At 38.1% G+C, this 25,851-nt stretch overlaps 3 protein-coding genes across 4 annotated transcripts in view; 1 reads left to right on the forward strand and 2 right to left on the reverse strand.

Moving 5' to 3' along the window:
* The window catches only part of LOC125241756 (sensory neuron membrane protein 2), a 32,567-nt gene extending 24,708 nt beyond the window's left edge, over window positions 1–7,859 (forward strand). For both annotated transcript variants that reach the window (XM_048150371.1, XM_048150372.1), the window contains 3 exons: window positions 4,569–4,687; window positions 7,015–7,140; window positions 7,659–7,859. In XM_048150371.1, coding sequence (XP_048006328.1) covers window positions 4,569–4,687; window positions 7,015–7,140; window positions 7,659–7,838 — 425 coding nt within the window. In that variant the 3' untranslated portion in view covers window positions 7,839–7,859. The remainder of the gene's footprint in view (window positions 1–4,568; window positions 4,688–7,014; window positions 7,141–7,658) is intronic.
* Window positions 7,860–13,553: 5,694 nt separating this feature from the next.
* On the reverse strand, window positions 13,554–18,029 carry LOC125241755. Its single transcript, XM_048150370.1, has 2 exons — window positions 17,140–18,029; window positions 13,554–16,316 (listed from the first exon to the last, which is right to left on the reverse strand). The coding sequence occupies exons 1-2, from the start codon at window positions 18,000–18,002 to the stop codon at window positions 14,222–14,224; spliced, it is 2,958 nt and encodes a 985-aa protein (XP_048006327.1). The 5' UTR covers window positions 18,003–18,029; the 3' UTR covers window positions 13,554–14,221.
* The window catches only part of LOC125241754, a 53,884-nt gene continuing 46,061 nt past the window's right edge, over window positions 18,029–25,851 (reverse strand). The window contains exon 5 of the mRNA XM_048150368.1: window positions 18,029–25,220. Coding sequence (XP_048006325.1) covers window positions 18,043–25,220 — 7,178 coding nt within the window. The 3' untranslated portion in view covers window positions 18,029–18,042. The remainder of the gene's footprint in view (window positions 25,221–25,851) is intronic.

A 25,851-nucleotide genomic window follows, 5' to 3' on the forward strand; every position in this document is an offset into this window, starting at 1 on the left:
AAAAAAAATCTTTCCTTTAGCCTCAGAAATGCGTGGTTAAAATCTCTCGCAATGCTCACGAGCACCGTGTATAATATATAAATACTTATATACATAGAAAACATCCATGACTCGGGAACAAATATCTGTGCTCATCACACAAATAAATGCCCTACCGGGATTCGAACCCGGGACCGCGGCGTAGCAGGCAGGGTCACTAGTGTCACTACCTATAGTTATACCTCTACAGCCTCTACTTACTATGTAGATTGTAAGTATCATAACATTTAGCGTGATTGATGGTGACCTTTTGGTTCACCGTGGCAATCATTTTCCAAAGTTAATGTTCGCGATTAATATTCATGTGGATGAGACACCTCCGTGGAAAGCAAGTTAATCAAGCGCAGGTCCAGTGAGGCCGGTTCTGCTAGGGCTGTCACTCACTGCAATAAGTACCATTATTTGTTACTTTTTGTCACGGTGGCTTTTTAGTCCAGAGACGAAAGATTAAAATAAACATCCTTAAGAAAATTAGGAAGTTCTGGCGGGTCCGGGCGCTTAGTCTAAAGTGTCTAGTCTAAAGAGTACTATCGTACAGTATGGCCACTCCCGCTCCCCGCTGAAAGTGCCACCCACCCCCTCTCAAAAACGCGTCAAAAACGCGAACAGTCGACCTGTCATATTTCACTCATACAAGCATAGTACGCGTTCACCTACACGAGCTTATACTGTGTGCTAGGAACGCGCCTCTTTCATATATTTGATCGCCAGTGTCCGAGATGTGGTAAAGTTCTACTTTTGTGATTTTTTTCATATTTTTTAAACTTATGGTTCAAAAGTTAGAGGGGGGGGACACACATTTTTTTAAACTTTTGGAGCGATTAACTATTTTCGAAAATATACGAGTATATATGTTATGGACCAAGTGATAAATCGGGCACTATACATAATGCCCGGGCATTATGAATAATGCCCATTGTGAGTGGGCAGTTTGATAATAACTATTCAAATAATCAAATTGCCCGGGCATTATACATAATGCCCATCCTCTGTTGGGCAAAGTAATAATAACACATCGAATAGCTGAATTTTGCCCAGGCATTATACATAATGCCCATCCTCTGTTGGGCAAAGTGATAATAACATATCGAATAGCTGAATTTTGCCCGGGCATTATACATAATGCCCATCCTCTGTTGGGCAAAGTAATAATAACACCAAATAGCTGAATTTTGCCCGGGCATTATACATAATGCCCATCCTCTGTTGGGCAAAGTGATAATAACATACCAAATACCTGATTTTTTCCCGGGCATTATACATATTGCCCATCCTCTGTTGGGCAAAGTAATAATAACACACCAAATAACTGAATTTTGCGCAAGAATAGAGATTTTTTTATTTTATTTACACAAAGAAAATTACACAGTATGAGAATCCATACTAATATTATAAAATGAGAAAGTGTCATAACATCGGCAGCCTGAACGGATCACCGGAAGCTGGCTACCGCAGTCTCACCTCTCGACAACCTTTCAGCCATTCTTTAAGTGTTGTTTCTCGATGTCAAGGAAAATCAATGATTTAGAGTTAAACGACAAGTCCTCCGGAATTTCCTCCCACGAACGCTCCGGCTGTAGAATTAGCTCCCTATCGAGGTATTCCTGATGAACTACAGTATGGGGTTCTTCAAAAAACGAGTGTACAAGTTTCTAATGGGTCGGCAACGTGCACGTGACACCCCTTGAACTGCGGGCGTCCATAGGTTACGGTGACCGCTTTCCATCAGGCGGGCCGTATACCTGTTTGCCACCGATGTGGTATAAAAAAAAAAGTCCGACATAGGCCGTAGATCAGAGCTCGCTTCGAGCCTTAGTGAGACATAGATGATGTCGGGGGAGGGCGAGAGCCATAAAGCAGAGCTACCGGTAAGCGCTATCATAATAGTGTACTTTCACGCATGGCAAAGATGGTGAAACGCCTAGTTTGTTTAGTAGGTATGACCGAGTGTCCCTTTCTCGCTAGGAGAGGGATATAATAGCACTTTAGGTGTCAAAAAGCAATTGTCAATAAACTTAGATGGTGAACTAGCTCTGCAGAATGCGTACGTAAATGCATGCTGTTGCTTTAAAAACATAAAAATCACTATATGTATGCCTTTCAGATTTGAGGAGTTCCCTCGATTTCTCCAGGATCCATCATCAAAACTGGGTTCTGATAAAAATGAGACCAATCTGTATGCATATACATTCAATCAAAAAAAAATTCTAAATAACGGCAGAGATATCGTGGAACAAACATAAAAAAAATACAGACGAATTGAGAACCACCTTCCTTGAGATTTAAGGGCCGCGGTTAAAAAGTATGCTTATTCAAGAAAGCGCAAATTACATTTCATTATTTGTTAGGAAACACCCAGTATACTTATTAAACTTATTATCAAATTGCCCAACAATCATGTAGCAGTATCATATTCATAATGCCCGGGCAATGTGATAAAAAATGGCGTTCAGAAAAACCTGTTAAATTTATTATCAAATTGCCCAACGATTACGTAGCAGTATCATAATGACCGGGCAATGTGATTAAAAATGGCGTTCATGCAAACTTGTTAAACTTATTATCAATTTGCCCAACGATCACGTAGCATTATCATAATGACCGGGATATACAATATCAAAAGATTATTTTCGTAAACCCCTATTCATTTTTAAATACCTATCCAACAATATATCACACGTTAGAGATGATGTGAAAAAATACACTCCCCACTTTACGTGTAGGGGGGGGGGGGGGTACCCTGATAATAGTACATTGTGCAACAAGGGGAGGAAGTTGAATATTACTAACGAGAGTAAGTTAAACCGCGACGGCTTGCCGGAGCGATTTAAAGACTCGAGTTAGTAATATTCATATATTTATGTTTTTCATCACACTCGCAATGTAAAAAATATGTAAATATGTAGTTGTAAAAAAGTTAAGTACGGTACAAGAAATTTCATTATTCCCTTGGGAGAACGATTTTTCTATAACTCACGCTCCGCCTGCGTGCAATAGCACATTGAAAGTGCGGGTGTGATGAAAAACATTTTTTTCACTTCTTATTTTACCACTTTGTCGGCGTGATTGATATACATATTGGTACCAAATTTCAGCTTTCTAGTGCTAACGGTCACTGAGCTTATCCGCGGACGGACGGATAGGGACCGAAGACGGACAGACATGGCGAAACTATAAGGGTTCCTAATTGACTACGGAACCCTAAAAATACATTACCAATTTGTAGAGCTTAATAATATTCATTTTTATGAGAGGAGGCAAACGATCAGACTGACTGTATAAGCGATCACTGCCACCCATGGACACCCGAAACTCCAAAAGTGTTGATTCATAACTACGAATATTCCAATTTGAAATCCATAGCATATAAGTAGTTCTTGAGATATATTATAGTAATGTAATTTTTAAGGAATTCATAGTTTTTCATTGAATATTCCATAAATTTTTAAGGAATTCTTAAACATAGGTAGGTATTTAGATATGCTAATAATGTACCTCTCTAAATAAATTATCTGCTACTACTATACCTCATTTCGCACAACCCTATAATGAATTAAGATTAAGTCTACTCTCATAGCAGTAGGTAACAAACGTGATCTAACGCTATTTTGTACTATATATAGATGTGATACTATTTGTTTTTGACAGCATCAGCATGTTATTAATTACGATTAAAATAATTAATGAAGGTTAGTTATTAATTCTTCAAACTACCTTTTGCAGACGTAAAAAGTATCTGCGATAAGTCGATTTTGTGTTACCTACGAGTTCAGTAAAGTTACATCTACTCAGTTAGGTACTGGAACAGAAATATCTGAGCGTTCGGAATGCTCTAATACTATGAACATAAAAGCGGGTTCAGATATTTTAGATGTAAATGAACCCGAATGTACACAGAAACAGCTTACACATGTGCGTTTTTATCACTGGATTTATACAACTTATAATTTTAGATGTTTTAAGGATTATAAATCTAATACTACCTATATAGGTCAATGACTTACTAAGGCTTATCATTAACACAGTTTACCTGCGACTTACGAGCACTCACCTTTGAAAAAGACATTGACATGATTTGACTAACCTTATACTATTTTTGATTAGGCCCTTATTTGTAAATATTTCAGTAAGGTAAGGGCCGCTCTAGATTAACATACTCAAGCATATTTACGATCGTCTTTTCCCACACCTGCTATTGCTATTTGTACGAGAGTTTTGTGCTAATAAGCTCGTAAAATCTCGTCTGTTAAATATCTATGATTTTATTACCTACTCTCTAGCTTTGGATTTGAAAATAGGAATATCTATTTTTTTATTCGTCTGTACCCATTTATATCTGCCTGCCACCCGGCCGCTGCATATATTAAATCAATACAGGTAGGTTCAACTGTTCATCCAACACACATGTATAAAATAATAAATATCTTATAGAGATAGCAGGCTGCGCGCGCAGTTATCGTGCAGTGCCCAGTAAGTGCATTATCCACTATTAAAGGGCACCAGTATAATGCAACATAATTTTATTTCAGGTGGGTTCTTGGTCTTGAGCAATCCGCACTTCTTATTCGCTGATCCGATATATCGGAACGGTGTTATTGGCATGACACCTAACGAGGATATACATAGAATATGGATGGACTTGGAGCCTGTAAGTATTAGGTAGTAGGTACTTGGTAGTACCTACATATTATTGTCACTCACGGTTCCTAGGCGTGCTGTGGGTATGCAGTTTGAATAACAAATAATAATGAGTTTCTAATGGGTTGGCAACGCGCATGTGAGTTGGAGGTCTCCACAGGTTACGGTGACCGCTTTCCATCAGGCGGACCATATGCTTGTTTGTCACCGACCGAGTATAAAAAAAAATAAAAAAAAGTTTATCTGGCGTATCAGGTCCCCATGCTACGAGTAGGTACGAGTGCCTGCCTTGGAAACTTGTGATTGCAATGCAATGTTATGGTAGGTGTCCGGACCTTTGCAATAGCCCATTTTCGTAAGTCATCCAAACTTCAACCCTCTATGGGTTTTAATTACAATAGTTTCTAATGTCCTGCGGTAAATGGGTTCCCGCAGGCGTTCTACATGACATCAAATATCTCCAAACCGCCTCTACGTGTTGGATCTATATCCCCAAGCACGCCTTATAAATGACCGGGCTCGTAAAAGACCCGATAGTTTTAAAACGGAGAAACACATAAAGGTGTATTCCCTTGCTTTTAGATTAAATTGTGAGAAAGGGCCTCTGCGCTGTTGGCTTCGGCCTCACGTATGCCTCCCAAAGGTCCGGGTCCGGGACCCCATGGTCCCGAGATATGGAAAGAACATACAAATAATAAAATTATTTATTTACGAAAAATGTGGCACATTTAGGGCCACTTGCACCAACGGAAACGGTGGGTTAACCCTTAACCCACCATTTTATATGGAATTTGACAGATGAGAGCCCACTAACCCTGAGTTAAGTGATTGGTGCGAGTGGGCCTTAGGTGTTATTTTAACGATATTTTTGTGCAAAGACATATTTTGCTGATTAAGCATGCAAATGTTTACTTAAAACGAATAAATATGTAATGGCATTGAATGACACTAGACTTGACCGAGCGATTAACGGCCATGAATATATTGTACCTTCGTGAAAGTCAGCTGCTAAAGGCAGTTTATTATTTTTAATGTTACTCACATAGTAAGGTAAGGACCATATTTTTAAGTCTTCGTATGTCTAGCTGACGGTTTTTCCACTGCGAAATAACTGACTGACGATTTTTATTGTCCACGAAACGTTTGATAACTTTTAATGGACTAAGAGCCCAGACCTTCCTCAAGGACGAAACTTTGGGATAATGTAGTTTGTATCGACTTTTAATGTCTGAATATTACCTAGTTCGGCCTCTCGGCCATTTTTTTGCTATAAGGTTTTTTATAAAAAAACACCTACGTATGTTAAGGTTGGTTATGGTTTAAACTAGAGATGGGCCGAATATGGACTTTGCCGAATACGAATATTCGGCCGAACATTCGGTTCAGCTTACCGAACTTACCGAACCGAACATGGCCGAATATTCGGTTACGCCATGTTTTAAAAGGGGATGTTCATTAAAACTATTAAATGATTGATAATGGTTACATATGTTACTACAACTATGTTTTTATGATTTAGTGGATAACTAAAACTTAGTTAAAAGTGTTAAAACCGCTCTAAACTCTTCTCAACTCTTAAACTAAGGTTTTTTTAACTTTTTTACACAGCAATTGTTATGTATTTATATTTTGACGCATAGGTTTCTCTCTTTTTAGCAGTTCCTTAAAAAGTTACTAAAATAGGAGCGTATTATCCAATGGAATACGTAAGATTTACATTAGTTATTTACTTTGTTTATTCGGTAAATATTCGGCAATGCAACCGAATTATTCGGCCGAATACGAACATTGAAAAACTTGCCGAATATGCCGAATATTCGGCCCATCTCTAGTTTAAACTTTCCTTTAATTCTCAAGTCTGATTTATATATATATAACGTGTGTGTTAGAAAATAGTAAATACTGTTAGGAAATACTGTTAGGACTGTTAGGAGTATGAGTACGTCAACCTGGATGGCTTTAGGAAAATTTGGGGTTAGGTACTTTGATGGTATTTGAAGGGCTTTAAAATAATATTATTTATCATTTACTTAAACTGTTCATGTAACTAGTTAGATCAATAAATATTATTATAAATCTACCATAGAAAATCCCGAATTTACTTACAGTATGACTTTAAAACGAAATAAATTTTCAAAGTCGCCCCTGTGTTTTAAAGCCACCCCGGTTGACCGTAATTTAACAAAGTACGAAACGGGAGGAGATGACTGAAATCACATTTTTTTACGTGTTTCGGTGGCTCAGGCTATTCCTTAACTACAAGCCAACCCCTAGGATGTTCTCTGTGTCCTTAACTGCTGTTCACTCCGTGACTGAACTATTTTTTTATTATTTCAGAACACTGGTGTTGTAATAAGAGGGGCAGCAAGAGTACAATTTAATATGTTCCTACGGCCTATACCACAGATAAGCGCAACCAACAACTTGCCAAATGTTTTACTGCCACTATTTTGGCTAGAACAGGTACTTTGTCCCTTTTTTTATTAATACCTACATAGTTACCTTCGAAATAATGACGTCATAGATATGGATAACAAAATTACTAACCCTTATGCCGTTTTCACATTATCCGATCCGATATCGGATGTCGGAAGGATTTCAATGGAAAAAAATCAAGATGGCGCCTGTAATGTATGGTATATCGGTCCGACATCCGATATCGGATCGGATAATGTGAAAACGCACTTAAGCTGTCTAGAACTAGATACTTTGACATTTACATTATTATTGCGATCGTTAACATACGTAGGTATATACCTAGATATTTTTATATTAAGTAATTACCTACTTTAATTTTATCGCAAGTACACGAATTAAGGGTTGAATTGTTGTCAGTGTGTGGGGAGGTTTCCTCGGCACCATGCCCTAAATGACATCATAAGGAGAGCATTTGTGTCGGCAAAATCTTACTACAAATTATATAGGTACCTTATTATATAATTTTATTGAATGTCAGTAACGAAAATAATCTATTCATTCAGGGTATGGAATTGCCAGATGAATTCCTAGAAGAGATGAACGACAAGTTACTCGCCCCACTTCGACTGGTAGATATTTTAGTCCCAGTGCTAGTGGCTACAAGCTGCGTGCTGCTAGTGGTCGGCGGAGTGGTTGCTACGCGAGCAGGACTTAAGAGAAAGGCATCGAAAAACAATAAATAACAATATAAGAATGACCAAAGACTAAGACTTTTACTACCCTGCCTTTAAACTTTCATTGTTATGTTCAGAGTCTCATACGTGCTCATACAATGACTAATAAAAAAAATAGATCAGGTAAAATTACCTACGCTACTCAACAAAGTAAACTTAATGGAAAAAGAATTGAAAAAAGTGTAGTGGCCCTAAACGGTTACTCAGTAGAACCAAAAATACATACATTTTCCGTAGCGTTTACGCTATCGAGTAGGTAAAGTCAAAGACCTTTACAGGGGACAGCTCAATCACATTTTTTGCCATACGAAATTAAACCTTATTACTGAAACAGAAAGTCGATCGTATCAGACTAGCGAAAACGGTCCACATGAGAGGGCATTGTTTGGGCTGGTGTCCCTCTCGCACGTGTTGCCAGTGTTAATGAGGTTCCCATATTAGTAGTATTTTTATCTGTATATTACCTGACTTTATAACTTCTTATTTTGTTTTAATGTTATATTCAAACTAGGGTTTCGATATATTTCAAAAAATTTGAAAATAATTATAATGTAATTATTTTGATGCCAGTAAATCAAAGATTTGTATAATTAAAAAATACTTTCAATTGGGTGTTAGTAGATTTAGTAGTAACTTTGAAAATTGACTGGTATCCCCAATTTATGACAGTGATGACGTCACTGAATAATGTTGACATTGTCAGCAAGTGCGAGAGGGACACCAGCCCAAACAATTACCTCTCATGTGGACACACTTTTTGACCTAACTAAACAATCTAGTTTAATAATTCTAAATCTATGGGTAAAGTTCCGTATCTTCGCCTGCGCTAACTAACATTGCCTAGTTAGAGTTGCCATATATTTATAGTGCTAGCCTTACAGATAATTGCTATACTCTGTCAAACAAGTCTGTCAGTAAATAAGAACCAAGAAAACTATAAGTATCCTTTTCTCTAGCACCCTAAAGAAAAGGATGCATATAGTTTTTTTTGTTCTTATTCACTGACAGACTTGTTTGACAGTGTATAAATACAATGGTTAAAGCTAGGAACACACTACGCGGACGTCCGTCGTAAATCGACCGCGGACGGGAATCTGGACAATGGAAATACACATAACCGTGCAAACTATCGGTCGACGGACGCGGACGTGACCTTGAGCGCACGGACGTCCGATCGAAATCTGGCTCTCTGGATGTTTTGTTCCGTGCACACTGATAGGTCGCGGTCGCGGTCGTTTTACGACGGACGTCCGCGTAGTATGTTCTTAGCTTTAGCCGCGACCACACCGCTGCTTAAAAATCGGTGAAGGTATGGAATCACAGTGACGCATCGTATCCGTAGGTACCGTTTTTATCGCATGCTCCACAGACCGCTGCTCAAAATACGCAGACGGCACGGAATCGCAGTGACGTATCGTATCCGTACCGTTTTTACCGCATGATCCCCACTGCTCAAAATACCCAGACGGTATGAAAACGCAGTGACTTTCGTATGGGGCACGTCGTGCTAATGAGTATTATTACACAATAATGCTCATTAGAGTACATACTGTATACAGTCTTTAGAGTTAACTTGGGATTTATTTTTAACTATTGAAAGTTTGTACGGAACGGTGGGCGAGTCCGACTTGCACTTGGCTGGTCAATGATTCCGCCAACGACAAGGTTTAGGAAGGCACGCGTTTTATGAAGACAATTGGCCGGTGAACCCGATATAGGCAACTTAAACTATATACATAGACCTTTGCTATAGACCAAATCTTGGCTCTAATGGGAAACTTGAATGTACTTAAAATAGTATTTTATACAATCGTGATATAATACAAAGCTTTTCAGTCGAGTACCATGTTTAGGCCACGAAGCTTGCTGAGTGGCCTAATAGTACGGTACGAGAGTGAAAAGCTTAATTACATCACTATTGTATACAATACTTTTTCTACGAGTCATCATCTTCATCATCAATGGACGGAAATATCATTCAAGTTAAAATTAATGTTAATAGCGTCGTTCACCGATGTAGCCTCCCCACAGACGAGTCTTAATATTCATAATCTTAAAAAAAATTTGTATGCAAACTGACACTGACAGATCTGTCAGTGTCAGTTTGAACTGTCAATTTGCATACAAGTTTTTTTTAAGATTATGAAAATTAAGACTCGTCTGTGGGGAGGCTGACTCGTCTGTGGGGAGGCTAACAACCAGATTATTTGTAATGACCGTCTCTGATTGGCCGATAACGCGACAGATAAAAAAAAATGTTTCAGATGCAGAAAAATTTGCCAGGTATCGCAAATTAGTATAGAAATTGTATGAAGTTCTATTTTTGAAATTATTACAGTTAACTAAAGTCAACTATAATGAGATATTATAGTTGAGTCGGAACTGCCATAGAGTATCCAACACTGAAAAGTTAGCACTTATAGTTTAGTCTGTGGTGTCCTAATTGACAGATTACAGTCGACGAGTAGAAAATAAAATATTTTATAACATGCACGAAATAAAGCATCAGATAGTTATAAGAAAAACAGGGACAGAAGTTATTTTTAACATCAATTTATATTTTATAAATCAGATAGAAATATATAAAGTAAATCAGTTGACCGTGGCGTCACTCAATTCGAATTCATATTAGCAAGTCGACCAAATTCGTTTTGACAGTTCTTAAAAAGAAGCTGATTTGACTAGGAGGAAAGTAGCCTACCACTGGTAGGCTACTTGCCTTCTAGTCAAATCAGCTGCTTTTTAAGAACAGTCAAAACGAATTTGAACGACTTGCTAATATGGAATTAGTATGAAATCGAATTGAGTGACGTCACGGTCAATTCAGTTACTTTTATATTTTTACCGGGCTTATTGAATAGAAATTCGATTTAAAAATAACTTCAGACCATGTTTTCTAATCTGATGCTTTATTTCGTGCATGGTATAAAATATTTTATTTTAAGAACAGTCAAGTTCCCTATTAGAGCCAAGATTTGGTTGACCGTCTATTATGGCAAAGGTCTATGAATACGTAGTACGCACTACCCACAGGGGAGCAAAGTACCTATAGGAATAAAATAATAATATAGACATTTCAACATTGAGCTTTATTCAAGACTTAAACTTTTTTGCTTTAACACAAATCCAGTTTACTGATAATTACGCAAACTTTAAAACAATAAGTCTTCTTTCTTTAAATCATTACACCGGAAAATAAGATCACATAGTTCCGAGGCTGACAATGGGGCTATTTAGTCTTTCCGTATCTGGACTAGAAAAAGAACTACATCATAATGCATGACATTGGTATTACAACTACATAAAATATAATACATTTATAAAACTAACACATGACAAATTAACCAGACCTTATAGTCAGCCCCCTTGGACACTACAGAACATACTGCTTATGAAATGTAAGGAACACATAATAATTTTATTATAGCGATATATTTTATGCATGCACTTAATTACTCACAGAAATATTTCGTTTCCTAACATAAATTTTGAGATATTCCTTTATCTTAACACCTTTAAGAGAAATGCGATACTGCAGCAAGAATTATTATTAATACAGGAAATGTGAATAGATTAATGTGATATCTCAACTTATCACATGTTATTATTTTTAAAATCGGGACTTAATCGCGTATAACTATATCTCTATGATGCGTATGATCTGTGTGACCCTGAATATTTGAAGGATGAGTTGTCACATATTCAGGAGGTGCTTAGAAGGAATGGGTACAAGAATAAAAAGTGGCAACCTAGACGGAAGGCAAGGGGGAAACGTCCTGAGGTGTTCAGACAACCGGCATTTCTGCCGTATGTTAAAGGTGTGACGGATAAGGTTGGTACAGTACTTGGAAAGTACTCTATAAAGACGGTGTACACGCCATTATCCAAAGTTGCAGGAAGCCTAAGATCACCTAAGGACGTTATACCGTTTCAATCACCTGGCGTTTATAAAATTGATTGCAGTTGTGGTAGCTCCTACATTGGAGAAACTAAGCGCACCATAGAAGAAAGGGTAAAGGAGCACATCGCGGCTGTGAAAAATCGTCAGGTCAACAAGTCTGCCGTGGCTGAACATTTGTTAGAGTCAGGGCCAAACCACTGGATCGAACTACATGACCCTAAAGTCCTTTCCACGGAACGCCATTTCTACAGTAGGAAAGTGCGTGAAGCCATTGAAATCAAAAAACATCGCAATTTTAATCGGGACGAAGGTTTTAGGATCTCATCCACATGGAATCCTGTCATTAATAAGTGTAAGCCGAAAATAATATCGACAGTCGTTAAATCAAATATCGTCAGTGTTGTATGTCGACAGAGTAACATCCCTAGTGCGCAAACAGTTCAAGTTGATAATCAAAACCAAGTGCGGGTAGTTCGAAAAACTCGCGCGGCTGTCAGAAGGTGTTGATGTCATTTCAAGCCAGTCTTCTCCGAGACCACGGGGACAACGCCGTCCTTGAAACGTTGGAGGTCAGTTTAATATGTAGTTATACGCGATTAAGTCCCGATTTTAAAAATAATGATGTGTAATAATCGTGAAAGTTTAAATCAGTGTTATCACATGTTTTCCCACGGTAAGTTAATAAATATTTTCATAAGTTACACGTAATAATCAGCACTAAAACTTCAACGGGCAAGCACATGAAAAAAGATGCGATCTCATATTAATAATCCACACCCTGAGTGAACCCTGTCTAAGGGAAACGTGACAACTTCAAGTACATAATATCATTCTTACGTAACATCAAAACAATTAGCTACTTCCTCGCACTGCAGGCTCTGCAGCGGTGTCAACCCAGCTCTAGTGTAAATGTCAGTCAACTTTTAAGAATCCGCCTTTTATAAACGTGAAACGCCTTTTACAAATTGCCGAATGCAGTATTAGTGCGATAAATAATTTCAACATCAAACGCGATGATTGTCTAAAGCTGACGTGAAGATGAATTTTTGCAACTTTTAAATTAATTAACTTTTATGTATACCACCAAATTCGCAAGATCACCCAAAACCCAATTAAACCACATTTTTTATTTAATTAATCATATTATAAAAAAGGCGGACTTAAAGCCTTAAGAAATTTTCAGTAAAATTTAAGTTAGATGTTAAATTATGGCAGTAGGTACATTTATTAAAATATACATTATAACCAAGAATAGGTAACTGTACAGCTTTTGTCTTCTAAAAAGGATTTTTTCACTTCCAATCCATACTAATACCATAGAGGAAATAAGTAAGGGAAGAGTTGTAACTCCATACATCAGTAAATGCGAGTTATTTGTAGTGACATCTATCGTCATTCACTCGTCAATCACGCGCCAACTAGCGTAAATTATCAGTACTGCTACTTGTCAATAGACGTCACGACGAACAAAAAGTCTATTGCTCAACAATTTTTAACTAATATTACAATAGTATTAATCAGTACTTTGCTTTCAATTACTTCAGCTTATGATATAAGGTGTAAACTGTTTTAATATTACATTTTTGGCAGACGCAATACTGTCGGCACCTAGTGTCGAGTAGCAGTACTGATAATTTACGCTAGTTGGCGCGTGATTGACGAGTGAATGACGATAGATGTCACTACAAATAACTCGCATTTACTGATGTATGGAGTTACAACTCTTCCCTTACTTATTCCTCTATGCTAATACTAATATTACTAATTACTAAAAATATTATAAATGGAAAGGTTGTGTGTCTGTTTGTTTGTCCGTCTTTCACGGCAAAACGGAGCGACGAATTGACGTGTTTTTTTAAGTGGAGATAGTTGGAGGGATTGAGAGTGACATAGGCTACTTTTTGTCTCTTTCTAACGCGAGCGAAGCCGTGGGCAAAAGCTAGTATTTCTATAAGTAGAGCTAATTGGACTAAAATACGGTAAATTACTAACGGCGCTGTTATAACATCATAAAGTGTCGAGGTGTTTTACGATTTCCATACCGTATCGCGTTTATTTAAATGAACACTACGTTTGTAAAAGAGGGAATCTTAAAATTTGCGTGATACAAACAATACATAAATTAACTAAATTATGCTCTTCAAATAAAATGTACAATATTTACACCAGCCACGAAATAGAAAAAATAAAAATATGGATATTTATTAAATAACAAACAATATCATTGACACCTTGAATCATAATTTTTCAATATAATTCAGAATAGATATATTTTATTTAACTATGCTACCATACTGCAAGGGACATAAAGATTTAACTAATAGTTTGTGAAAAGATGTACAGTATTTACAAAACTCAATTTAATGAAATTTATCATATAAGAATTCTGGTCAAATGTCATGAAAAAAAATGACATTTTATAAAGAACTAAAATCAGTAACTATATATTACAACATATTTACAACATTGATAAACGCTAATTATTCTAAGCTTATTCGGTCTTATGACGTTTGTCGTCGTTATTATTATTACGCTTTCGACCTTTCGCGTGTGCTAACATAGTAACTAACTTCTTATGGCTATCGCCGACGATCCAGCCGTGCTGTTGCTGCTGTTGCTGCTGGGCGTCCTCGCGCACGGCGCGCGCCAGCTCCTCGCGAGCCCCGTGCTCCGTGTCGCCGCCGTCCGGGGACCAGCAGTACGCGCGCGGGCGTACTCCGCCCGACGTGCCGGGCTCGGCCGGCACGAGGAACGTCGGCTCCGAGGGATCGCCTGCCGCGCCTTCCGTCGACATAGAAGACCCGGCTGGAGGAGACGATGCACTTGCACCCGATGATGTTGATGGAATAGCCGGCGGTTCCTCCACGGACTTGCAAGCGCCGCCGCTTGCACTAACCGCACTAGTGCTAGGCTCACTTCTCTCTGGTGATCCGAGCGGTGCAAATGACCTTCGTGGGCTAATGTTATCTACGTCTCCACTGCTGCTAGTACCGCTTGTGTGCATCGACGTGTTGCGAATACTACTAGATACCCTGCTTACAATTTCCTGTTTCTTAAAAGAAATATGGCGGTTATTAGTTCGCCGCCCGCCCACATGTTGCGCATCTTTCTTTTTACCTTTCTTCTTGCGAGTGGTTCCAGAAGCCATAGATTCGGCACTGTTCGGTCGCGGTGGCCCACCATCGGGCTCCGACTCTGAGCTCCAGGTTTCAGCGAGGATGTTTTGCTTTCCTACTGTGCATTTTCTACGTGCCCTTTGCCTCGCTACGCCTGTTTCGTCTGATGTAAAATCTTGTAATCCAATTTCATTATAATCACTAGAGATTCTAAAGCTATCGCCTATTTTTGTTACGGGCGATCTATCGTCTTTATTACATTTAGCATTGCTTTTTTTCATTCCCTCGTTTCCCTTTCTTACAGTTTCTTCATCGTCTATATAGTCATCATGTGCCTTTCGTTCAGGTTTTTTTTGCAACGTGTAATCATATTTCTTTGGTGAAACCGGTTTTAATTCAGGTGGTGACAAAGAAGGACGCAGCCCAGGTTTCGTACTTTTATGATCGCCGATAAATGATTTTAAACAGAGTTTTGAAGTCGATGGGCCGTAATCATTAAAAGAAGAGGGCTCGTCGTCATCATCGTTATCCGACGAATGATTTTTATATTTTGAAGAGTAATTTTCTTTGTCTGTGCTTAAACTGTATTTTTTCTTGGTTTGGTATTGGTCAAATTTCGGTAACAATTCTTCAGATCGACTCGGTGACGCAATTATGTTTTCAAATTTCGAACCATAAGTCGCGTCATCGTTAAGAGGTAGTGATTCGTCGTTCAGCATCGAAGAACTAGGTTCGTCTTCAAGTAAACTGTCAAAAAGCTGGTCGAGATTTGCCTTAGGTTTGACCGGTTCTTTATTTTTTGTTGTTTTCTTTTCAGTTCTTACAGCATTGTTCTTGAAAATTTTCCCCATAACTGCGTTTTTCTCAACAGCGTCTCTTTTCTTCATTTGGGAAGAGAGTTTCTTGGTGTCCGCGGAAATTTTGGTGTTGGTAACGTCACAAGACATTAAGCTGTTTTCAGTTTCGTCATCACTGCAAACGTAATCGTCGGACATATAGACGAAGTCGTCGCCGTCGGAGCCGCTGACGCTGGAGCGGTCGGCCTCCTCGACCACGGGGCTCGCCTTCGACGTGCTCGCCCCGTCCTTATTAGTGATGCTTTTAAACCTTTCCATTAATGTTGATGGTCTGAATTCGAATAATTCAACATCTTCATTATCCATGAATTCATATACATCAACATTTTTTAGAGAAGCGGAACTGTCATTAAGGGGATGGTCGCTATCGTATTTGCTACTCGATTCAGAGTTTTGAGTTTCTCTCTTCTTCTTTAAAGTATTCTTCTTTTTCTTTTTATGCGAGCTATCCAAAGGTGATACAATTGCAGAAATATTTATATCTGATGTTGGAATCGATACTTTAATTCCATCAAATCCTTTTAGTGCTCCTTTAGTCAGAACAGTATTGGGATGGTTCTTCTTGGAATTTTTCTTTCCTTTTTTCTTCTCTGTCTTTTTTCGTCCTTTGCGACTGTAAAAAATAAGTTTGTTTTAGTATATTATATGACGTCGTCTATATACTACTCAAAAGAAAATAAGGGCGGTTAAGAATTTTGGCGATCGCAGGAAAACTAATTTCATGTTTATACAAATATTGGAAACTATTGATATTAAAATTTTGTTAGCCTTAAGAGCAACCAAAGCTTGATTTTTAAAAGATATACAGGCTGTTTTGTGAAAACTACAGGGTGTTTAAAATGTATGAAATATTGGGAAGTTGCTACCTTTTCCGGCCACTAAAAATTCTCTCCACGAATTCGTAAAATTTATACTGAAACGTGCTAAAGAATGTACTATTTCATCACACTCGCCCTTAAATGGTGATATTACATTCCTACATACTGATATGTAATGAGCTATTTTACCGCCTATGAGCTATCGGCTATAAAAACGAACAAAAGATAATCACTCCCGTGTAAATAAAAGAGACACGGCGATGTTTATAGTTACTCGCCCAGCGGTGAGCTATCAATATCGCCGTGTCTCTTTTATTTGCATGGGAGTGCTTATCTTTTGTTCGTTTTTATAGCCGATAGCTCATAGCTTACTAGCTCGCGGTGGGACCAGTGTCTGATGAGGAATACGCTGTTAAAATTATTCGGTTTGCTCATCTTACACCGTGTATTGCATAGTTATAATATAATGGTTATCAAAGTACATGCTACGTGCACGTCAGTCTGCAGCACGATATTGAACCTTATGTGGATTTTAAAGTACCACCCAGCCCCGAGCTGATTATACAGAACCGACTAACATAAGTTACTAAAACATTAGAACATGTTTGTTGCAATTACCTGATACTGGGTTCAACTACAAGTTGAGGTTGTTTAGCCGCTGCTGCTTGAGATCGACATTTCCTCTTAATCTTATCAAATTTATCTTCAAACATGTCGAATTCTTCTATGTCTGGGTACATTTTTTCTTTATACTCAGGATACTTCTTGTCTTTTATTGCGTTTAGTTCTACGGGGTCCTCGTAATTATTAAGCGATTCAGTAGCTGCAGGACTCGAGAAGTGGTCACTAAAGTCTTGCATATGATCCTGGTCCTCATCATTCACCGTTTGTTGAAAAACAATAGCAGACTTGTTCAGATTACTTGCGTTAGCAGCTTCCTTTAAACCAGAGATTAAATCATTTTCTAAATTCCGGACCTCTTCACTTTCTAAAATAGTCTTAGCAGTTATAGAGTCAACGTCGCCATCGTTTTTATTTTTGTCTGATTTAACATCAATATCAGTTTTTCCTAAAAGATCTAACCCTACATTGGCGGCTTCTGACGAGCATAGCAAGTCATCCGTATCTTTTATTATAGATGATATTTCAGTGACGGGGTCTTGTTTCTTGTGAGATTCCTTTAAAAGTTCGCAACAGTCCAAGAATAATTCTTCGTCGCAACTTAATCCCCTATGTGCATGTGCAAGCTGTTGTTCCCTTGCGATTTTATTGACATCTGCTAGAATTTCCTCTAATGAAAGTGGAGTAATTTTCGGAGCCGATTTAGAGTTTTTCTTTCGTTTTATCATTTTGTCTGTAATAATTTTTAAGCGTTTTAGATGTTCTTTATAGGCGATCAAATAGTTTGGTTCTTCTTGAATGGGTACAGTTTTAATTTTCATCTCTACTTCCGACATTTTGGAAACATGGTAGAGGGTCATCTGATGTCTTAGAAAATTGTCAGAGCGATTGAAATCTTTCTTACATATATTGCAAGAAATCGGTGTAGTGACGGTAGTCGAATTTTTTCTTTCGACCCCTTTTGACAGTTTTCTTAGATACGATTTGCTTTGTACCTTTTGAATTGTTGTCTCTATCGACAGATTTTCTGTTTTCATTTTGCGTGTTTCGCTCTTTCTTAGCATTTTTCTCTTTACGTTTCAATTCATCGTTAGCAATAATATGAAATGTTTCTGATATCTTTTTAGTCGCTAATAAATTCGACTTCCGAGGTTTCCTTTCTGAAAAGAATCCAAAACTTTCCATAAATTGTTCCGACCGTAGTTCTTGTTCTGTTTCATCTTGAGCTATCCCTTCTTCAGTATTACAAACACCAAGGGTACGTCGGTTCTTCTTATCACTAATAGAGTTCTTTTTACTTAACTTCAAATCACTGTCAAGTTCATTTTCAACGTTATTTTTGTGGTTTAAAATGGATTTTTCCTTTTCTTCTACATATTTTTTCAATGGCACGTCACTTTTCGACGAGTCGTCAGAATCGCTTTCATCATTTTTCGTACTAAATTCAATCTTTTTACTATATTCTTCACAATCCTTAACGCTTTTAGCTTCTTTAGAGCAGGTAGATGGCTTAGCATTTATTGACGATCTGTATTCAGTGCTTGTTTTAAGTTGTCGCAACGGCTCTGCGTGTTCAATCATATCGTCCAGGTCAATATCGTATGGATCATAAACCACTGACTTAATAACAGCGGACTTTGACCGCGTTCGTCTGCCAGCGGCCGGCATGTTGTAACATGTTTTTGGACGAGAACTATTTTCATTACTTTTAGGACCTAATTGTTTTTCTTCATCCTTATTAGGAATTGTATCAGCTTCTTCAATCACATTCTTGGAATTACTAATATTACCATCTACAGTATTATTTGTATTGCTCATGCTATGTGATGGACTTAAAGGCTCTTTCGCAAATGGTGACTGATCTTCATTTATGACACACTGCACATCTGAAACGTCTTCGGTGGCATTCAGTTTAATTTTTTTAGGCTGTGAACTTGATAACAGTTCGACGAGAGGCAAATCACCACTTTTGCGTTTTTCAATAGATAGCGCTGAGTCTACTTCAGTCTGTTTTTCGATTGGTGATGTTAAAGAGCCTGCATCAGAAGTGGAAGCGACGCACATATTAGATTCTTCAAGAGAACGATCAAGTGTTTCACAAGGCTTTTGTCTTTCGTTTGATATTGTAGTACAATCTTTAGTCTGGTCTTTCATAGTGTTATCAGTACTTTCAACTTCATCTTCATCGCAACTAAATTGAGTATTAGTAGGCTTCTTCTTCTTAACTCTGCGTTTTATGTTAGCGGACTTTTTACGCTTGACGGATTTGATTTTCTCTTTGTCATTACTATGTGTAACGTTATCCTCGATCACATTACTTGTATCAACCTCGGAAGTAGATTTTCTTAAATTATCGTCGTTCTCAACAGAGGAGCGTTTATCGCCGTCAACGTTATCAGTTTCAGGAGATTTCAATTTTTTTTCCTCGTCTAATATTTTTTCTTCATCTAATAGTTTTTCCTCATCTAATAATAATTTGGAAAAAATTAATTGCTTCTTTGTCAGGGGAGTTCTATTTTCCTGCACTGTGTCAACATGCAACTCCTCCCCTGTAACTGAATTATTACGTGATCTTACTCTTCTGCTGCGCCGCAATGGAGTTGTCATGATCGTCGCTTCTGCGAGGCTAGAACAAGACGTCAAAGGAATGACAACTGCAGGAAGATTAATTTTATCCATGTTACTTGATACAATTGAGCGTGAAGTGTCCTCCAGACAAGCTATTGACTCAAGTTCTTTTGTATTTGTGGGAACCGACAAATTTGAGTCACCTTTCTCATTATTACTGATGGCTTCGGTTGCTTCGTTCTTCTTTTCATCATGATTACTACCAGTTATACTGTCTGGTTGTGATGTCGGACTTCTTTTCTTTTTCTTATTCTTTTGTCTTACAGGTGATGCTTTAGTTTTAGATACATCACTATTTTCTTGCATCATGTCAGCATTGACAACATCTTTTATGATGATATCATCGTTTACTTTTGATCGTTTTCTTGATGAAGTAATATACTGTTTACTATCATCGTTAAGCTTACAGCTTTGATCTTCTACAACGCTACCACCAAATCGGACTTCATCGTCCTTGTTATAAACCGCAACGCTGTCCATATCTGACTTCGGTTCTGCGTCATTTGTATCGGATTCCGTATTTTTTGCTATAGTTTTACGGCGCATTTTGCGGTTTTTCTGTTTGAGGCTTTCCCCGAGAGTTGCCTTTGTTGGGTGTTGTTCACTTTCCATATCTATAAAGGATTTTGGTTTATCATTATCCAGGCTAACTGATATTACACTATTATTGTTACTCCCTGTTGAGTCACGCGCTATAAGTATATTCTTTTCGTTTTTTTTACTTTTCTTGCCCTTTTTCTTTGGTGTATTATTGTCATCTTTCTTCGAATTATTTAAATCTTTAATTTCATCTATTCTGAGAATATTTTTTCGTTTTTGCTTACAAATTACCGCCAATGACAAGTCGTCATCGGAATCTTCTTGACCTTCACTTGTAATGACTGATAAGCGACGTTCCGGCGAAGTGACCAAAGTTTCTTTAACTTTTCCAGTCATTGGTGTAGAGCAATTAACTGGCAAGCCATACAATTCAGAAATATCTAAGGTAGGTTTGGTAATAGCTTCACTGTTTTTGTATAAATCGTTATTTTCTGAGGATATAGGTTTGATACTGTGTACATATTTAGTATCAGAGATATCACTCTTATGTGAAATATATTCGTTAGTAACTTGGGGCGGATCCTTCTTAAATTCGCTGTTCAACACTGACGACGTAACAAGAGTTGTTTTAACAACTGATGTTATATTTTGTACATCGTCAATTTTTATATTTTCGTCTTTAGAGGCGGTTGATAGTCTTCTAGTGCAACTATTTGTTTCATCCAAACTGGATTCCTGCACATTTGGCGAAGTTACAGATGGGAATTTGCATTCAGCAGCTACATTTTTGTTACTGTGTTGAGTGCTGCTAACTTCTGCTTGTTGAATGGCTAGAGATATGTCAGTATTTAGTGAGACATTAACATGCAAAGACTTCTCGACCTCGTTGTCCTGTTCATTGCTGTTGATTTTACTAGTTAATATAGGTGCCATAGATGTATACTTTGGCAGTTGGCTGTCAATTGATCTTTGTCTTGCAGATGGAGCTTTGATCCGGACTGCTCTTAGACTAGCCGTTTGGTCGTTGTTGCTTTTGTTACGTTTGGGCTGTACTGGTAAGGATATCTGCGCTGGCAGTTCTACAATAGGTTCGTTATGTATTTCTGTGCGTGACACAGCTTCATCCTCTGTCAAATCTATTATCTTATCCACCGATACACTATGGCTAATGGACAACCTATTCGTCGAAGCAGTCAAAGAAATTTCTGGCAATGTGTCCGATTTTATAATTCCTTCATTTTGAGGTTCATCTTTTGAAATATTATGTGCTTGTATAGTGTAAGATTCATCCGAAACTACATTGTCATCCGAAGAAAGCGATCGATTAAGTGCAGGGTGCTCTAAAGACGGCCGTAATGCAACGCTCTCAATGTTTGAAGGTTTACCAGAATTAGACGAATGAAGAAGGGAAGTCGTTTTTGATTCCGATTCTTGGTTATTTTTTAGTACTCTGGATAGCTTGTTTTCATTCGGCTCTGATAATGTAGTCAACTTGCTAGTAGATTCAGACTGATTAGAAAGTTCGCTTTTTAGGCTACTATCTGAGGTAGACGTTGACACGTACTGAGGCAAAATATTAAGTAATCTGTTTCGGTGGTCTACGGGCATGTTGCCTAAAACGTCAACCAATTCTTTAGGTAAAAGAGCAATTTTTCTGGCTGTTTCAGGATCTTGGTCCGCATTTGATAATACATTTGTACTGATAACTTTCTCGTTACGAATTTCCAAATCTTTTTCATATGTCTTACTGCTGGTCCCAGGAGGCATTACTTCATCATTTTTCTGGTTTGATGAATTAGCAGGAACCGCAGATACTAAGTGAGAATAATTTCCTTGTATACCGATAGTAGTTCCAGCCAACGTATAAACGGGTGTAGTATTTGCTATTGTAGTTCCAGGTATACTCAACAAAGAGTTTGTCAACGTTGTCGAAATAGTAGATTCAATTTTGGTAACAGAAATGCATGCTTTAGCTAATGTGTACACGGGTGTAGTACTCTCAAACTTATTCATATGCGATGTAATTCCTGCGTTTGTTATAGCGTATATATTACCAGTATTTAAACTGGGCGAGGTAAAGGTAAATGGTAATTTCTCTGGAATGCCAAGGGACGATCTTCCGTCTGATGTTGTGGTAAGCACACTTTGGGCATAATTTTGGGTTACGTCAGAGTAATTAGTAACCAACGGGAAAGTTGGAGGTGACTTCATATTAATAGGAGATATGTCTTTCTTGGGAGTATTATCACTAGAGCCTGCAACCCTAATCTTATATTGCGGTATTCTTAAGGTGGGATCGTAAATAGGTTTTTGCATTTGAAATGTTCTATCAGAAGTTCCTGGAAGCCCGTGAAAATTGTTTTCTTGGTTTTTGTCAGCATCACATTCTTTTTTACTAGAAGATTCAGAAATATGTTGTTTTCCAGTGGACCCTATTAAAGTATCTTCAAATCTCTGCTGGTGTGATAAATCAGATGGTACATTCTCATGAACTTTCTCTAAAGAGAGTTCTGTACGTAGTGTAGTATTCATATAATTATCTGTTTTTGAAGGTGGTACGTCATCTGCTATGATAGCATTTTCATTTGCTGTAGTCAAATTTATGCAACTATGTTTTTTATCTTTCATATTAAGGTCTGCAAGGGGCAACTGAGAAATTTTGTCAACAATTTGAGGCTTCACAGCTTTATCGGCGCGTATCTCTTTTTTCGGGGCAGATTCTCGAGTCGTTAGGAGTTTTGACATGGCCACAAAAGGTTTTGTGGAATCCGTTACTTTCTTCTTAATTGTAAGATCTGTTGGAATATCGAGACAACTTTTGAGAGACAGATCGGTGACGTCATCTTTACTTAAAATCTCACTATCAACTGACTTTAACTGTGAAGTCTTTAAGCTCAAATCAACTATTTCGTCACTAGGTAAAGAAATTGTCTGCCCTGTATAGTCCAAGTCTTGGCTCTTATTCGATAAATCTAAAGTTTCGTAAGTATCATAAGTCGTGCCTATCAAGTAAGTGTTTTGAGTGTTTGACAAATCTTGCGAGGCATTAATGTTGCTCGGTTTTCCTGATAAATCAAGTGGAATCGAAACAATAGACTCAACGTGAGTACTGGCGTGTGCGGGTCGATTGTTAACCGGTACATGGTTAAACTCTGCACTAGAAAAGTTCTCAACAGTCACATTGCGACCGTATTCAGAATCTGAAGGTTGATCGGTTTGCTGTTGGAGATTCAAACAATTCCCGTAATATACATTACTATGTTCCTTTATAGTTAGTTCCTTCTCGTTTGTGTTTCGATGATTAGACATAATTGGCTTAGCAAGGTCAGGTAACATTTTATTTTCTTCAAAAGACAGATTACTTGGGGTACCACACGTTTGTACTGAAGATGATATTTCTTCATTTGTGATTTGCTTATCTGTACCAGTGTTGGTAGCTGTGTTTGGCCACGTATTTGAATCACTTTTATCTATAAGGGGCTTAGAGCTTTCCTGAACCTTTCCTTTAGCTGCCACGGGGACTACTTCAAGGGAAACCATGGTTTCAGGAGCAGTGCGGCCTTTTTCTGCATTCACTTGAGGTATTGGAACATGTTGAGAAGGTAGTTCCATCGTTCTAACCTCATTGACTTGAGATTTTCGGCGACTAGGCAAAGCTTTTGCCGGAAGTTGTTTGTCTGATATTGGGACTTCACATTTTTTCTGCGATGTTGTCTGATCTATATTTTTCATATTGTCTTCTATGCTTTTTGAACCATGGTTGAGCGTTTGAACTGGCATCACACCCGAAACCTCAACATTAATATTTTTTAACTCATGTTTGAATTGAAGCGTCTCTACTTCCTGTACAGGTGAAACACTTTTATTTTGACTAGTTTTAATAGTTGACACCGTTTCAACATCACTCACTAAAGTGGCAGTAGACAGCTTTGGAGTAGGTGGTTTTGTATAGAGTGGTTCGTCATCACCACATTGCACAGAAACATGCCCCGCAGGTATAGTGGATTCAGCAGCGGGCTCAACTAATTTATTCTTCAGCATTGCAATGCAAGCATTAAGTCCCTTTCTAGGCTTGTTCAATTTATTCTTTTGAAGAGCATCAAGTGCCCCTTTAGTGTTGTAGTGTAAAGGGGGTTTATCCAAAGTGAGAACAGCCGCTTCGTTTTCAAATAGTAGTTGTTGACCTGACTGCACATGTTGATTAACATTGTTACACTCTTGCTGGATTAGAAAGAGCTGGTGAAATTGCACAGACTTGTCATGTTTTTCCGAATCTGCCGTCAGGCGAGCTATTGAATGTTTAAGCGGGACGTTTGAAGCTGGGGCACAGCGGTTCCTTGAATTACCGTTTTGACTACTGTTCCCTGCTCGCTGCCCGCCTCGGTTGTTTGAGTTTCCTTGACCTTGCCCCGCATGTTCTCTTGTCTTAAATTCGTCTTTATTAACATCGATTCTTTGTGGGGCCTTTTCAAACGAGATGCCCTCTGTCATAACAGTTTTTGAACTGCAAGCAGAATTGGTTGCGTCTATAGGAAAATCGTTTTTTGATACTTTTTTCACTTGGCGTTTGAGACGTTTTGCTCTGGTGAGCACTGTAGTTTTTCTCTTTTCTGGTTCGGAGCGTCGTTGAGTCTTGCTCGCCACACGTCTCATTTTAGGTTTTAATGGTTTGTTATCTTCGTCGCTTTTGGTCGAGGTGGCGTCATTAAGGGGTGTACCCGGTCTCGGGCGGGTTTGACTACTTTCCTTGTTTCGTTTTAGACGTTTGCTGCGATCATCAGACTGGCGTCTCTTCATTAAAATTTTTGGTCTTTGTTTGATGCGAGGCCGTAAAGATGGATTAGTTGGATTTACAAGTACCCGGTGACGCTTCGCAGGCAAGTCTGCTATCATTTTTCTGATTGTTTCGGCTGAAACCCAAAACATAAGAAATTAAGAGTGGTTCATCAACAAATAAATGCATACGACGCACTAGAAAAAATGCGTGAGAAAAATAAACAGGAGAATCATATTATGAAGACATGCCTGAAAAAGGGTGCTGATATGTCCTACCGGGTTATTTAACTCATCAGACGAGTAAACTACTTCAATATGTGTATATTGCAGTTACCGATTTTTACTACCAGTTTTAAAATTAGATCTGAAACATCAACTGGGCTATTTCCCAGGGATCAATTAATATTTGTGTGAATAGTAAATGTAGGTACATCGGATAACATAACACATTAGTAGTTCATTGGCATTATGAGAACACCTTGTAAGTAATTATAAATTGAAATAGATGCCCGCGGGCGGGGTCTAGTGGTAATGACGTTAGCCGCGTAAGCTGAAGACCCGGGTTCGATTCCCGGCTCGGCCACGAGTGGGCCTTGTCTTTCTTTAGTGTATGATATCTATTTCAATTTATATATATAGTAGTGTGACTACTTGAAAAAGAACAAATCAAAAAATATTCAATAAATATAATTTGATTTGTTCCCTAGTTGTACCTTGTAAGTAACGTCATTCAAACAACAAAATGTCGTCATACAATCATGGTAT

This window comes from Leguminivora glycinivorella, chromosome Z (genome assembly GCF_023078275.1).
Source record: "Leguminivora glycinivorella isolate SPB_JAAS2020 chromosome Z, LegGlyc_1.1, whole genome shotgun sequence".
Taxonomy (NCBI): domain Eukaryota; kingdom Metazoa; phylum Arthropoda; class Insecta; order Lepidoptera; family Tortricidae; genus Leguminivora; species Leguminivora glycinivorella.

What these genes read in the sequence shown, in the direction of transcription:
- LOC125241755 (XM_048150370.1), bottom strand. Translation starts at nt 18,002, where the DNA reads ATGACCCTCTACCATGTTTCCAAAATGTCGGAAGTAGAGATGAAAATT. An exon ending in GTAGTTGAACCCAGTATCAG is followed by an intron (nt 16,317 to 17,139) that starts GTAATTGCAACA and finishes TATTTTTTACAG; the next exon opens with TCGCAAAGGACGAAAAAAGA.